We start from the raw sequence: 14,025 nt of genomic DNA on the forward strand, positions 1-14,025 counted from the left end.
CAAAAGACATAAATCCATAAATAGGAGTTTGTTAAGAACTCAGGATTAAGATCATTCTATATATGACCATCGGTAGACTCAATTAGAATTTCTATGCTTAACGGAAATTATTAAAAATTCATATTGTGTCTGTGTCCCTGTTCCATACAATCTCATTATGCGAAATACACTCATTCAATATCTTACCATATTAACAGTGCGGATAGCACCGTTCCATTTTAAATGGGAATGACATGTATTAATAATATTTTAATTAAAGATTCTGAACTTTAATTAAATTCATTATGAACAACGTTTTTTATTATTATCCTTAAACATTATCCTCTCGTATATAACACTTATATACAATATTTAAGGTTACATAAATAATCACGAAATTTTCATTTGATATTTATAAAATATTCATAAATATATGCACATAAAATGATGAATAAACTATTTTATTAATTAAATAATAAATATCTTATTACATCTCATACTTCTAGGACACCATTCCCAACACATTTTGCATCTGTTGACTGCAACGACATGTCGTCTTCAATATTATGTATTGGCGTAAAGACAAACGACACGTAGTTCATCTTTTTAAAAGGTAATATTTCATTTTTTGTGTATGCTGCAGAATTGACAAATTTTAGTTAAAAAAACTTGAAACACTAAGGGCTGTTCGGCAGTTGAGTTTTTGAGTCAAAAACTAAAAAAAACAACAACTCGAGTTACAACTTTATTCAAGTTCATGTTCTTTTATGTTTAAACTCGAGTTTGGGACTAAAACTCGAGTTCAAGTTTCTCCTTCAACTCGAGTTCAGACACTCGAACTCAAATTAATGAACAGTATTTTTTCTATTCTTAAAAATGCTATAACTTATTCGTTTTAATTCTGATTGAGATGATTTTTTTCTATGCGTTGACAACGAAAAGACGAATAAAACCTCGCCCATATACCCTATTAAAATTTTTCATCAGCATTGAGTTTTTATTAAAATACTATCTAAATACAAATTCAAGTTTTGACTCACTCAAACACAAACTCAAAAAGATTCTTATCTCAAACCACCACTCAAATGTACACAACCAAACACAAACTCAAGTTACAACTTCAACTTAAGTTATAACTCAAACTCACCTCAAAATCTACACTCAAATCACCTATCTACTACTACTACGTTCGGCAGTTGAGTTTTTGAGTCAAAAACAAAAAAAAAAACAACTCGAGTTACAACTTTATTCAAGTTCATGTTCTTTTATGTTTAAACTCGAGTTTGGGACTAAAACTCGAGTTCAAGTTTCTCCTTCAACTCGAGTTCAGACACTCGAACTCAAATTAATGAACAGTATTTTTTCTATTCTTAAAAATGCTATAACTTATTCGTTTTAATTCTGATTGAGATGATTTTTTTCTATGCGTTGACAACGAAAAGACGAATAAAACCTCGCCCATATACCCTATTAAAATTTTTCATCAGCATTGAGTTTTTATTAAAATACTATCTAAATACAAATTCAAGTTTTGACTCACTCAAACACAAACTCAAAAAGATTCTTATCTCAAACCACCACTCAAATGTACACAACCAAACACAAACTCAAGTTACAACTTCAACTTAAGTTATAACTCAAACTCACCTCAAAATCTACACTCAAATCACCTATCTACTACTACTACGTTCGGCAGTTGAGTTTTTGAGTCAAAAACAAAAAAAAAAACAACTCGAGTTACAACTTTATTCAAGTTCATGTTCTTTTATGTTTAAACTCGAGTTTGGGACTAAAACTCGAGTTCAAGTTTCTCCTTCAACTCGAGTTCAGACACTCGAACTCAAATTAATGAACAGTATTTTTTCTATTCTTAAAAATGCTATAACTTATTCGTTTTAATTCTGATTGAGATGATTTTTTTCTATGCGTTGACAACGAAAAGACGAATAAAACCTCGCCCATATACCCTATTAAAATTTTTCATCAGCATTGAGTTTTTATTAAAATACTATCTAAATACAAATTCAAGTTTTGACTCACTCAAACACAAACTCAAAAAGATTCTTATCTCAAACCACCACTCAAATGTACACAACCAAACACAAACTCAAGTTACAACTTCAACTCAAGTTATAACTCAAACTCAACTCAAAATCTACACTCAAATCACCTACTACAACTACTACTACTACTACTTACCAAGAAGAATAAGATCTTTTTCCTCTTCAATTAAAAACAAATTGAAAATATTATAGTTCTTTTTCTAAAGATTTCGAGACTCTATTTGTTAGTTGGTAACTTGGTACACAACATTTGGTACACGAATTTGATGTCCTAAATATTAGAGTATCTGTTCGATCAATTTTAAGCTGCCTCTACACTAACGAAAGCACATAAAGAGTGAAAAACAAGCAAATATAATTTCCAAGTTTAGGGTTTCCAAGGATTATGTACACATTAAATATAACTTGTGATTAATATTGCACGTGTGATGAAGAATATTTTTAACATGTAGCCTTGATACAAATCATTTTCTTATCCTAAAATCACAGCCTGACAGAATCGGCGGATTAGAGAACAACCTACCGGAAGTATATTGATATTAGTGGGATGTCAATATCATTGTCATCGTCGTCCTCACACGTCACAACAACATCCAAATGCTGACGGTTAGGAGGCAACTCCACTTTGGCCACTTCCCTAGCCAAATCCACCACCTTCTTGTCCATCTGCTCCTCGTGTCGCGAGAACATACTATTGTAAAGCAGGCTACTTCCACAAGAAACGCTGTAAGCATTTAGCCCTTTGTTTCTCAGCCATTCTAGAAGTTCCCTGCGGGTAGGATTGTCTTTCAAGATCCACCTATCCCAAACCGTCCACTTCATGTCACGGTGCTTGATGACCTTCGGCGCAACAGGCTCAGCCATTGAGAACAAAGGTAGTGCTAGATTGGCGAACGTGTTACGGTAGTCCTTGAGTTTGTGACCTCCGTCCAGAACCTTGTAAAGCTCCAAGCACACGAGACCTGTGGTCATAGCGGTGGAGGTTGCAATCGCAGGGATGATCCTTCCAGCAATGAACTTGGCCTTCAGTTTGTCAACCTCGGGAATGCTGTAATTCCTAGCTCTCATGTTGGCAAGACCAGCTATTAGGTCCATATGGTAGTTGGCATCATCATCCTACATGGCATTTACAGTCGGAGCCACTAGTCAGTAAGAATCATGCAGATCATTCTAATGTTACAAGGCAAAAATCATCCCCTAAGAGGAAGTGTCAATACTACCAAGACTTGTAATCCTACATCTAGGGTAAGTGCTAAGAGACGCATAAAAGTAGATTTTCTAAGCAACACTTCACCAAATCCATAGATATTAAACTACACAACCTAGAACAACGGATCAGTGACGTGAATTCAATAAGCTTAAACTACGAATAATTTAGGCTGCATCTCTTGGTGGTCAGTAGATCCAGAAAAAAAAATACACACACACACACGTGGGGTTTCTGTGTGTGTGTGTGTGTGTGTGTGTGTGTGTGAGAGAGAGAGAGAGAGAGAGAGAGTGAGACCTTCTCAAATTGAATTGGTTTCATCTTGAACCCCGGTGCCAAGCTTGTTCGACGATGCTCTAACTTCATAATCAAATCATCAATGATCTGTGCATCGTCAACAGATGCAGCAGTATTGACATTAGTAGCTCTTTCATCGGTCTCAATTTTGACTCCTTCCGTGGGTTGAAACTCAGGAAGTGTTACTCTATCTACCGCTTCAGCTAACTTCTTAGGGTTTTTAACCCAGTCAGGAATTGGAATTCCAAATGTCTCAGCTCTTAGAATTGATGCTGCCATAACAAAATGAAGGTGAGCAGGATCAATCGATGATAACTGCAGGGGATGCGGGAATCGCTTTGGCGCTGACCAGAATGGAGCTCCAGTACTAGTTGACGCAGCTTCAGGAAAAGTATAAATTAGCTGCTTCACACGGTTACAGAAATAATCATCGAACCTGAGAAAAAAGCACGACATCAGGACAGGTTAAGAAAACATTGATAATAAAATTTAAAATCCACAGAAATCTAAATAGATATATATGATTCATCATCAAGGGAATTACTTTAGGCGAGCCCAGGCAACACAATCTTCGAAAGTCTCACATCTTTCTTTGTCAAGGCACTCAAGGACGCGTTCCAAGGTATCCTTGGCATGTGCATCAGCAGCATTTCTCATTGCGGCAGCATATTCACTTGGGTTGGATAAGTACGCATTCACCTCAGTGGGCGTCTTCTCAAGCAAACCCTCAAATTCAGACCTGGCCCAAGTCAAGCAGTGGTCAATATTGTGTGGAAAGGAATGCACAGTGCACATGGGCGCTTGCTTTTCAGGTGGGTCCCTTGAGGCACCATAGTTTTCCGTTAAATGAGGAATAACCATCTGAGTGTTGCATTTGGTGCCAAGAGTTCCCGACTCAAGAAGCGGCTTCTGGAAATATAAGCACCTCTGATCAACATAAAGCCGAGCATTGACATTGTCTAGTGCATTGATCACCACAGTTAAATTCTCCCAGAAGGAATCATCAAATGCATTCTCAGTTTCAGGGCCAACACGATTCTGCAATGCTTCAACATTGAGACGAGGATTTATTGATGCAGCAGCAGAAGCAGCAACAGTGGACTTGGCGTGCCCAATATTCCAATCACGGAATAGGAATTGCCTGCTGAGGTTACTCTTCTCAATTACATCATCATCTGTGACTATTAGCTTCCCTTGGTGGCCACATGAAACCCCCATCAAGGCAACATTTTTTAAGAACTCGCAGCCCAGTGCACCAGATCCAACTATAAACACCTTAGCATCCTCCAGTTTCTTCTGGAGTGTGGACCCAAAAACTGACATCTGTGCATCATATCGGCTATTTAACGGTCTAAAATCACTAGAATGTAATGGCTTCGATGGAAGTGATTCAACTGAATCAAAGTAGAAAAACTGGAGAAAAAGGTCAACAACAGATCATTAGAACCAAAAAGCATGATCAATTAACTTATAAAAATGTAAACTTCTTGACCCAAGAAAAAAACAAACACTTTAAGTATAACAAATTCAACCAAAACCGAGTAAGGAATTTATTAGTCAAAAATTTGCATGGATTTAGAGAGTTCATGGTGACTTCTTGCACAATTATGATTACATGGTTTTGCTTATAGTCGTAGATGTGTATGAGAGAGATCAATGGGTGTAAGTAGTCCTGTCCAGCCACACTAGGTAGAGCAATATCAGCACCATCCACAACAGCTCAATTCTCCACATTACAAGCATAGACTATAACAACTCTTATAGCTAGTAAAAGGTTAAAACAATTTTATAGCTACTAACCTGGAAGATTGGATGAAACTTTCCAGAGCAAGCTTTCAGTATCTCCTGTCCAACAATGCCACCAAACATTGTGGCCATTGGGTTCAGTACAGCCTTGGCACCAAAGGCAAAGTGTCGCAGAAGTATTGTATTAATATCATCAAGCCTCCGATCTCCCAAACTTTCATTGATGTCACTGGCAATAGATATGAGCTTCTGAGCATCCTCTTCCAAGCCCGCAACAGGGAAACGACCCAACTCTGATGTAAACTTATCCAAAGCTTGGAATGCCAAGTGGATGAGGGATGGACGATCAAACTTCGAGAAATCACTCAGAAGAAAATCACCAGGATCATTAAGTGCTACTCTCAATGGCTTAAATTTCAACACTTTGGGCTGTTTCACCTGTGTAACAATACCGCCTTTAATGTACACACCAAAATTGGTAATATCCTCCTCAAGAGTGAATGAATAAGGCCTAGCATTTTTTATCTTTCTTGGCTTTCCATCATTCAGTTCTGTCATCCCCTGAACTTCTGAGAACACAACAAGATCCCCATCCTGGAATTCAAGCCTTTCATCATCGACACAGGACACTGGAGCCGGATTATCATTACTGATTGATGCAATAATACCCGTGTGTGGTTCCTCTCCATCAACATCAACAACAGTAAACTCGGGTCCAAAGTCACAAAAGACATTACCAAAAAGACCTCTAACTTCAGACTTAATGAATGCAATAGGAGGCTGATGATTATGGCAGTAATCATTGAACTCAACAGCTTTTTCAAGACATATATCAGTGAATACAACAGCCTGCAATGCGAGAAAATATGCAAGTAAATCTAAAAGGAAAATTTCTGAAAAACCAACCACAAGCATATGCTTCTCCTCCCATAACAAACATAAGAAACACAACAATCTTATCAACCAGGTAACTATTGAAAATTTAGAATCCAAAGAAAACAGAACAAAGCCATAACCAGAAATATCAAACCTTAATACTTCATGATATAGGGACGCAAAATACCTGGAAACCAGAAAGTTGTTCTTTCGTCAACTTAGTCAAAGTTTTCACAATTACAGCATTGTTGAGCTCTTGCAGCTTTTGGACAGAAGCAAGCGCTCTGTTCTTGCCTACATCGCTCCCCGAAAACACAAAATTGGCCGACAAATCCCACAGCTCCACTTCCCCTTCGTCGTGCAAAGTCACGGACTTGACACCAGCAAGAATCAGATTCTTCGCTGCACCACACAAAACATTAACACCTTTCAGATTAACATCACATGAAAATTCGATAACTAATCCCAAAATGGGTTTAATTAAGTTCAGAACAAACAAATATTTCTTCCTTGATCGTCAATTAATCGAAGAAATTTTCGAATCTGTACCAATCTCAGCGCCCAAACCCTGCATCCCCGAGACGAGGACGTTCGACGCGAACAGCCTCCGCATCGTGTCACGGCCGTAGACCGCCAATTGCCGGCTGTGAAGATCCTCATCGATATCCTCGGAGTTCGCATCACGCGACGCCAGGGAAACCGCGCGTTCTTCTCGTTCCTCCCTACCTCCGATACGGCCATTTCCATCGCTGACGCCATTGTCGCCGTTCGATTCTCCGGCACCGACGCGGCGCCTCTTAACGTTATTATCATCACTAGTACTGCCTTCTTCCCCAATCGCACCGTCGCAAGCTCTCTTCCTCGGATGGATAAAGTGCAGAAAGCCACTGAAAACGCCACAAAACCTCATCGTCATCGCCAAAACGAGAATAACAAGCGTCAACGACGAGGCTGCTCTGGCGTCGCAGCCGGCGAAGCTCTGTAACGCCAATCCGACAACGATCGGCGCCATGGCTAACAGTAATAACCCAAGACCCAATCTGGGCATGATTCCAAGCCAAAGAATCGAAGCAAAGCTAGATGTCAATCACCAAATTGGCCATAACAGAAAACGTATCGGTTGGGAATTGGGATTGTGTCGAGAAGAAGAATCGAATCTCGGAGAGTTTGGATTTGTGACTTTCTTTGTTTTGGTTTGTTGGGACTTTCTTTGAGGAACACAACTGTGAACATAGCTAATTACTGTTAGAGAACTGTGCCGTACAATAAGCTTAGCTCGGTAGTGACGTCAATTAAAAAAAAATACTTTTAACTGCGTTAAAAAAAATAATTATTATAAAAAATAATTGAGTGTTTAATAAATTATAATTATAATAATTGTGTTAATTTTAAAATTAATATAATAACATTTAATAAATTATAAGATTAAATTATTATAGATAGTTAAAATGATTAAAATAAATATTGTATGAAATTTAAATATATATAATTATTTTTTATATTTAAAAATACATGTTTAACTTAAAAAAAATAAAAAAATAATGTTATAATTCTGAGTTTTCTAATAATAAATTTATGATAATTATTTTTTTTTTATTCACAATATAGTTACAATAAAAATGAACATTAGTGAGTAATTAACATATATAATAAAAATATATATTTCATGTTCAAAAACTGGTAGAGACATGAAAAAAATTAAATAGGCTTTTCAATTCCCGTGAATATTCAAGAATTCTGACGACTGGATCATGGAAACATTATTTTTGTTTTATTAAAACGTTTTTAAACTTTTAGCAACATGATCCACTACGAAATTCAATTTATAACCTCTTCTTCTGTTTTTTTTTATTTTTGTTAAATCGATTTATCAGTTACGACATTATAATGTTAAAATCTAATTCATTCTACTTCCATAACTTACAGGCTACAATTCTTTCAACAACAAAAAAAAAACTTACAAGCTACAATCATTCTCGTTCATAAAAAATGTAGGAAGACATATGATACACAGAATTCACAGGAACTTAATACACTAAATGCTATAACAATTCATTCTAATTCACAGAATTCACAGTAACAAGCTATCCCAAAGTATAAAGTTAGTTGAAATAACTTCAAGAGAATCGAAACTGAAACCGAAACAGAACCAAAAATAGACTTTCTTCTGTCACAATTTGCAGTTTTGAAGTCTCCAAGATACGACTCGTAAAGCCTTTTTTTCCCCTTTTCTTCCCCGAGTTCAGAGACTAATTTCTCAAACCCAGAAATAATAATTAATCAACTTGTGAACAAATATAAGAAGGGCCAAATTCTAGCAATTGAAAGTAATCTTCACTATTCTTCAAAACCCATCAAAGCACAACCTCAATACCTTACCAAAAAAAAAAATCCTTCACTGCCCATAATAGAACTAAAAAGGAAAATTGATAATATAAGATATACCCATTTGGAAGCAGCCTTTGGGCTGCAAAACACATCAACAAAACGAACTCATTTCAGAATATTTCTATTCTACGACCTGAGAAACTGAAATGCGAAGAAGAAAACGAATATCAAAACCGCTCAGCTCTTTTGGGGACAAGAAAAAAATAAAAAGAAAGAGAAAAGAAAAGAAAAAAAGAAAATCTTACTTTTGATAATAATGGTGGGGCCGAGAGAACAGAGAAAGAGAAGAGGGAGACCGGCGAACGAAGAATGGAGAGCAGAGACCGGAGAGAGAGAGAAGAGCGAGACAAGAGAGAGAGTGCAAAGAACGGAGGGAAAGAAGAGAGAAATGGAGTGATGACAGACATGAGAGATGAATACGAGTATACGGCCTCGTCCACTTTATTGATTTGAGTTTAGAATTTGAGTTGAGATATAATTTTATGTGAGAATTTTTTACTGTAGTAAAAAAATTAAATGTGATTATTTATGAGAACTTTTTACTGTAGAAAAACTCAAATTCTAAACTCGAATCAGCGAAGTAAACGGGACCGAAGATTATTTGATTTCAACGGGGTAAAATGGGGAATAGAAAATTTTCAGCAGGGTGAAAAAGTGATTTTAAGCTCTCAAAATCAATATTAAACTGGGCCTTTTGTGTTCTTTCCGTAAATTCTAAAAGCTACTGGGGAAATGAGAGAGTTTCCAGAGAGGTTTATGTAAATAAAATTATGGTTTTGTTTGGTTTCGGTTGGCACTGTGCAGAGAGACTATGGCTCGATAGTGCTGTAAATTTTAAAAAAATTTCTTTTAACTGTGTTGAAGGAAAAAACAGCTGAGTATTTGATAAATTGTAATTATAGTAGCTGTACTGGTTTTAAAATCAGTGTAATAACGCTTGGTAAATTTTGATATTGAATTGTTGTGGGTATGTAAAATGACTAAAATATACATGATATGAAACTTAAATATATATAATTATTTTTGGTATTTAGAAATACTTAATTAACTTTAAAAAAACATAATGTTATGATTTTGAGTTTTTTAACAATAACTTTATGATAATTAATTCTTTTTTTTTCATTTCTTCATTCACAATATAGTTAGAACTAAAATGAGCATTAGTGAGTAATCAATTTGTTGAACAAAAAAGTACATTCTGTGTTCAAAAACTGACAGAGTCATTAAAAGAATTAAGTCGTGTTCATTAAACTTGTCACAATTTGATCTCGTACTTCATCCATTTCTTATGATAGTGAAGCTTCATCTTCTTCTACATTGTTCTCCAGTTGATGCTCTTCATAAGCAAAAATATCTAGATTATTCTCGACTTCTTAAAAATGTCGATCATACTTATCATGCATCCTAATATAGTTATGAAGCAACATTGTTGCAATAACTATTTTTACTTGCTTCGTAAATGAATAATTAGGCATGTCTCTCAAATGTGGCATATATCTACGATCTGTCATTATCTCTATTGGCACGTCATTAAACTCTAGATCTGGAGGCTTTATAATATCGATGCTCATACGACATACAATTTCTAAAACATAATTAAAATATCTACTTACAGTCTCACCGGAGTGTTGAAATCGCTCTTGTGCTAAACGATTCCCCGCACCCTGACCCAAAATGAATAAAAACATTCCAAGTATTTCAGTCGCGCACACATATTCCTTGATCCCTGTAACCCGTAGTTACTCTGTAGATCATTACATAGCTTCAAAAACACGTTGTTATCCATTCTAAACATCCTATAACTTCTAATTTCATGCCCTCTTAATAATTCCGTCACCCACATGTTTTCAGTTTGTGAAGAATTCATACACGGATTCTTATGAACATACGTGTTGTAGTAATATACAATGAGTCGAGCAATAGTACATACAAGTTATAGATCGAACTCATCATCATTGTTAGCCATTTTTGGCAACAACAATAAATCTGTCATTCAATATGGTGCAATAAAAACAATCAGACTCACATACAAGTAGTAATACGAAATGTCATTGTACAACAATGTCTTAAACATAAAGTAAGAAAACCACACTGAAAGAAAACAATAATGTCTCCAACATGAATACAACAAGAAGACCATAATGAAAGAGAATAACAATGTCTAAACAATCAATACAACAAGAAAACCGCACTGAAAAGAAATGAGGAATGGAAATCTATTTCAAGACTACTTTTCCCGGATCCTTTTGGACCAATCAATAGAAGAAATGTCATTTTTGGCACATCATAGTGACTCAATTTCATGCCACCAACCTTTTCAATCCAAGCTCCCAGAGTGTAGCTGTGAAATTTTCATAGTCTCATGAGTTCTAGAAGCAAATATTTCAATGAATATTCAGAGCTCAAAGTTACGAATCTTAATAGTCATTGTTATCATGCTAAAATTCAAATTCAAAAATAATACCAAACGTGGGATTAGACCAAGTAAATGGCCAAAAAAAAAGTTGACAAAGTAGTGATTCCTTTTCCCAAAATGATCACAAGAACAAAGGAAATACTTAATAGTAAAAATATGAATTACATAACATAAAAATCTCAAGATTTTGCTCTTTGCCTCTTCCAATCTCTGACTGCGAATCCTCAATTCATCAAAACTTCGTAAGATTTCTTGATAAACACGGCCTCTCCTCCTCTAATTAGTTTCAAACTCCAAAGAAACTAAGGAATTTCGATGACTTACTTTGTCAACCTGTTGATAGAGCAATTCGCCTCTTTCATCCACTGTACAAATCTCCACCTTCATGTTCAAACCATCCCTGAGCCACTGAAAATCATACTTATGTCAAATTTTCACACACAAAAAAAGACTATTTCAAAAATAAAAAAGAAAAAGTACTTGAGAAGGGGAGAAGACAGTTGGGAGAAATCCTAGTCCAACGAAGAGTCTTCTCCTAAAATTCGGTATTATAGGGATGAATTAGTGACAAACTTTTTGAAATTTTGGTAATAAGAAATGAGAAGAAATGATGATTTAGGAGAGACAATACCAGAAGAAGATGTCATATCGCCGCCCATGATTTCTTTGCGGGTTTCTGTGCGTCAAAAAGCTTGACTTTTTGTCCTTTCTTCAGTGAGCTCTCGCAGAACATAACATAACAGAGCAGCGCAGAGAGAGTAAATAACATGGAAAAATGGAGGTGGACTTCGTGAGAAGACAAACGGAGGAGAAACCAAACGAGCACCTACCGGCAACCGGAGAGAGAGACCGGCGAATGGAGCCGGAGAAGATCGCTTCGGACGAAACCAGAGAAGAGAGATAACTGAGAGGAGGAGCGAGAAGACATAACTCTCAAAATGTTTTTTTGATATGAGGAGAGAGATAATAGAGAGGAGGAGATAAACCGAGATCTGAAAATGTATTTCTGAGGTGGTAAATTTGAGATTTCATTGGGAGTAAAATTAGGAATAAAAAATTTCATTAAATTCTCAAAACCGATTCCCGTATAAGCTGAAATCAGAATGAGCCTTTAGGCTGATTCTACTTTTTGTTTCAGATTGAGAGGAAATTATTTAAAAATATGTTTTACTAAATAGCTTTTTAAATTTTAGCTGTCTCAATAAGTGTTTTTTCTCTCTCAAAATCAATACCAAACCCACTCGTACATCATCTTGTCGTTTTGTAGTTTTTTTTTTTTTTAATAATTTGGTCCTAATCAGTATTTTGGAATCCGTTCATAAACTAATGACCTTATTCTCTTTTCTTCATCCAAAAAAAAATATGAGTTTTTTTTTTCTATATTTTGGAACATAGAAGATTTATGATCACGTATAAGTTTATTCAGTTAAAAAAAAGAGTTAGTTGAAAGTTGAAACGCAAATTTCCTTTTCTTTTTTTTTTTGTATTCCATCAAATCCGTGTTCCTTTTCTATTAAACGCGTCCTATCCGGTGAGTCTGAATAAGAACTGGATGCACCAAAACGGTCTAAATTTTAACAATTGAATGATCTCATGTTGAAAAGAAAGTCATCAAGCTTTTAGCTGAAAACTTTTAACAGCTTAAATAAATTTTCCTTTATTGTTAAGAAAATATGATCCAATACGAAAAAAAAAATTACAGTACTAATATAATTGTTTTGAACCATTAAATATTATTATTCTATTAAAATTGTACAATTTTTAATTTTAGTATAATTTTGAACACATCTTACGTTTAGAAATATTTACTAAATAACCGGTAGAAATAACATAAAGGACATATTCATGTAACGAGGATAAATCACTATCCTCATAAAATGATAGGTCCTATTCAATTGGATTCTACTTTTTTATTTAACGAGATTCATCTTATGTGAATAGTGTGATTTTAACCTAATAAATAAAAATGCGTGTGATTTTAACCTAATAAATAAAAATGCTTGTTATATGATCAAGTTTCATCTGTGTAGACAAAAGTTGGAAGCATATGTTGCGATAAAAAAACAAATGTAGGAAAGCAGGATTAAGTTGTGCTTTTACTTCTACACAATATAAGAAGAGAAGCATAATTAGCACATTTTAATTAGTATTTACGTATTTTTAATCTATTTGAGTAAATAAATTAAAAGCATTTATTATTACAAAAAGTAATGTAATAAAGGATATGGATGAAATTTTTATTTTGTTGTTCACAATGAATGCAATCTTTATGGTAGAGAATCTTATTTTGTTTCATTAGTAGGAAATGTTATTTTTAACTATTAGATTTTTTTTTTAACTGTTATATCTTTGCATGTATGTATTAAATATTTACAGCATACAAGATATAATTGCTCATACGACAGATGAGAATGTTACAAAATTGATCTAACGATTAAAACATAGTTTCTACTAGTGGAGTAAAATAGGCATTATACATCATAAATGCTCCCTACAAATAAAAGAATTTTTTATAGGTTATTTTTCATAAACTTTTAGTGCGTTTGGTTGTAGTGAGAGAATGGTAATAGTAATGGAAATGACAATGGTAATGGTAATTGAATGGAAAAAATATTAATTCATTTGTTTGGTTGTAATTTTAGAAATACTATAGAATAGAACATGAATATTTTCATATTGAAAAAATTACCCTTAAAATATATAACATTAATATTTTATATATCAATATAAATAATATAATATATAAAATGTAATATAATATAATAATTCATTTGTTTGGTTGTAATTTTAGAAATACTATAGAATAGAACATGAATATTTTCATATTGAAAAAATTACCCTTAAAATATATAACATTAATATTTTATATATCAATATAAATAATATAATATATAAAATGTAATATAATATAATAAAATTATTAATATATTATATATTATATAATTATGATATAGAATATAATAATATTATTAAAATTGTTAATATAATTATAATATTTTATAATATATTATAAGATTATATAATAAATAATAATATTTTAGTTATAGTAATTA

The 14,025-nt window shown here is 34.1% G+C and overlaps 2 protein-coding genes across 5 annotated transcripts; both read right to left on the reverse strand.

Moving 5' to 3' along the window:
- Positions 1-2,380: 2,380 nt before the first annotated feature.
- On the reverse strand, positions 2,381-8,817 carry LOC21394940 (ubiquitin-activating enzyme E1 1). The gene is made up of 8 exons (XM_010091230.2): positions 8,802-8,817; positions 8,614-8,635; positions 6,718-7,391; positions 6,356-6,570; positions 5,347-6,141; positions 4,091-4,959; positions 3,547-3,982; positions 2,381-3,158 (listed from the first exon to the last, which is right to left on the reverse strand). The coding sequence occupies exons 3-8, from the start codon at positions 7,214-7,216 to the stop codon at positions 2,562-2,564; spliced, it is 3,411 nt and encodes a 1,136-aa protein (XP_010089532.2). The 5' UTR covers positions 7,217-7,391; positions 8,614-8,635; positions 8,802-8,817; the 3' UTR covers positions 2,381-2,561.
- A 1,859-nt stretch (positions 8,818-10,676) lies between these two features.
- Positions 10,677-11,934, reverse strand: LOC21412184. Of its 4 annotated transcripts, XM_024177327.1 has the most exons (5): positions 11,803-11,934; positions 11,604-11,681; positions 11,453-11,507; positions 11,297-11,380; positions 10,677-10,897 (listed from the first exon to the last, which is right to left on the reverse strand). In XM_024177327.1, the coding sequence occupies exons 1-5, from the start codon at positions 11,898-11,900 to the stop codon at positions 10,874-10,876; spliced, it is 339 nt and encodes a 112-aa protein (XP_024033095.1). In that variant the 5' UTR covers positions 11,901-11,934; the 3' UTR covers positions 10,677-10,873. The 4 variants fall into 4 exon arrangements, 3 of the variants coding, with proteins under 3 accessions (XP_024033095.1, XP_024033096.1, XP_024033094.1); XM_024177328.1 differs by lacking the exon at positions 10,677-10,897 and having other exon boundaries at positions 11,066-11,372; XM_024177326.1 differs by lacking the exon at positions 10,677-10,897 and having other exon boundaries at positions 11,066-11,380.
- Between the last annotated feature and the right edge of the window lie 2,091 nt (positions 11,935-14,025).

This window comes from Morus notabilis, unplaced genomic scaffold (assembly GCF_000414095.1).
Source record: "Morus notabilis unplaced genomic scaffold, ASM41409v2 Scaffold609, whole genome shotgun sequence".
Classification (NCBI taxonomy): domain Eukaryota; kingdom Viridiplantae; phylum Streptophyta; class Magnoliopsida; order Rosales; family Moraceae; genus Morus; species Morus notabilis.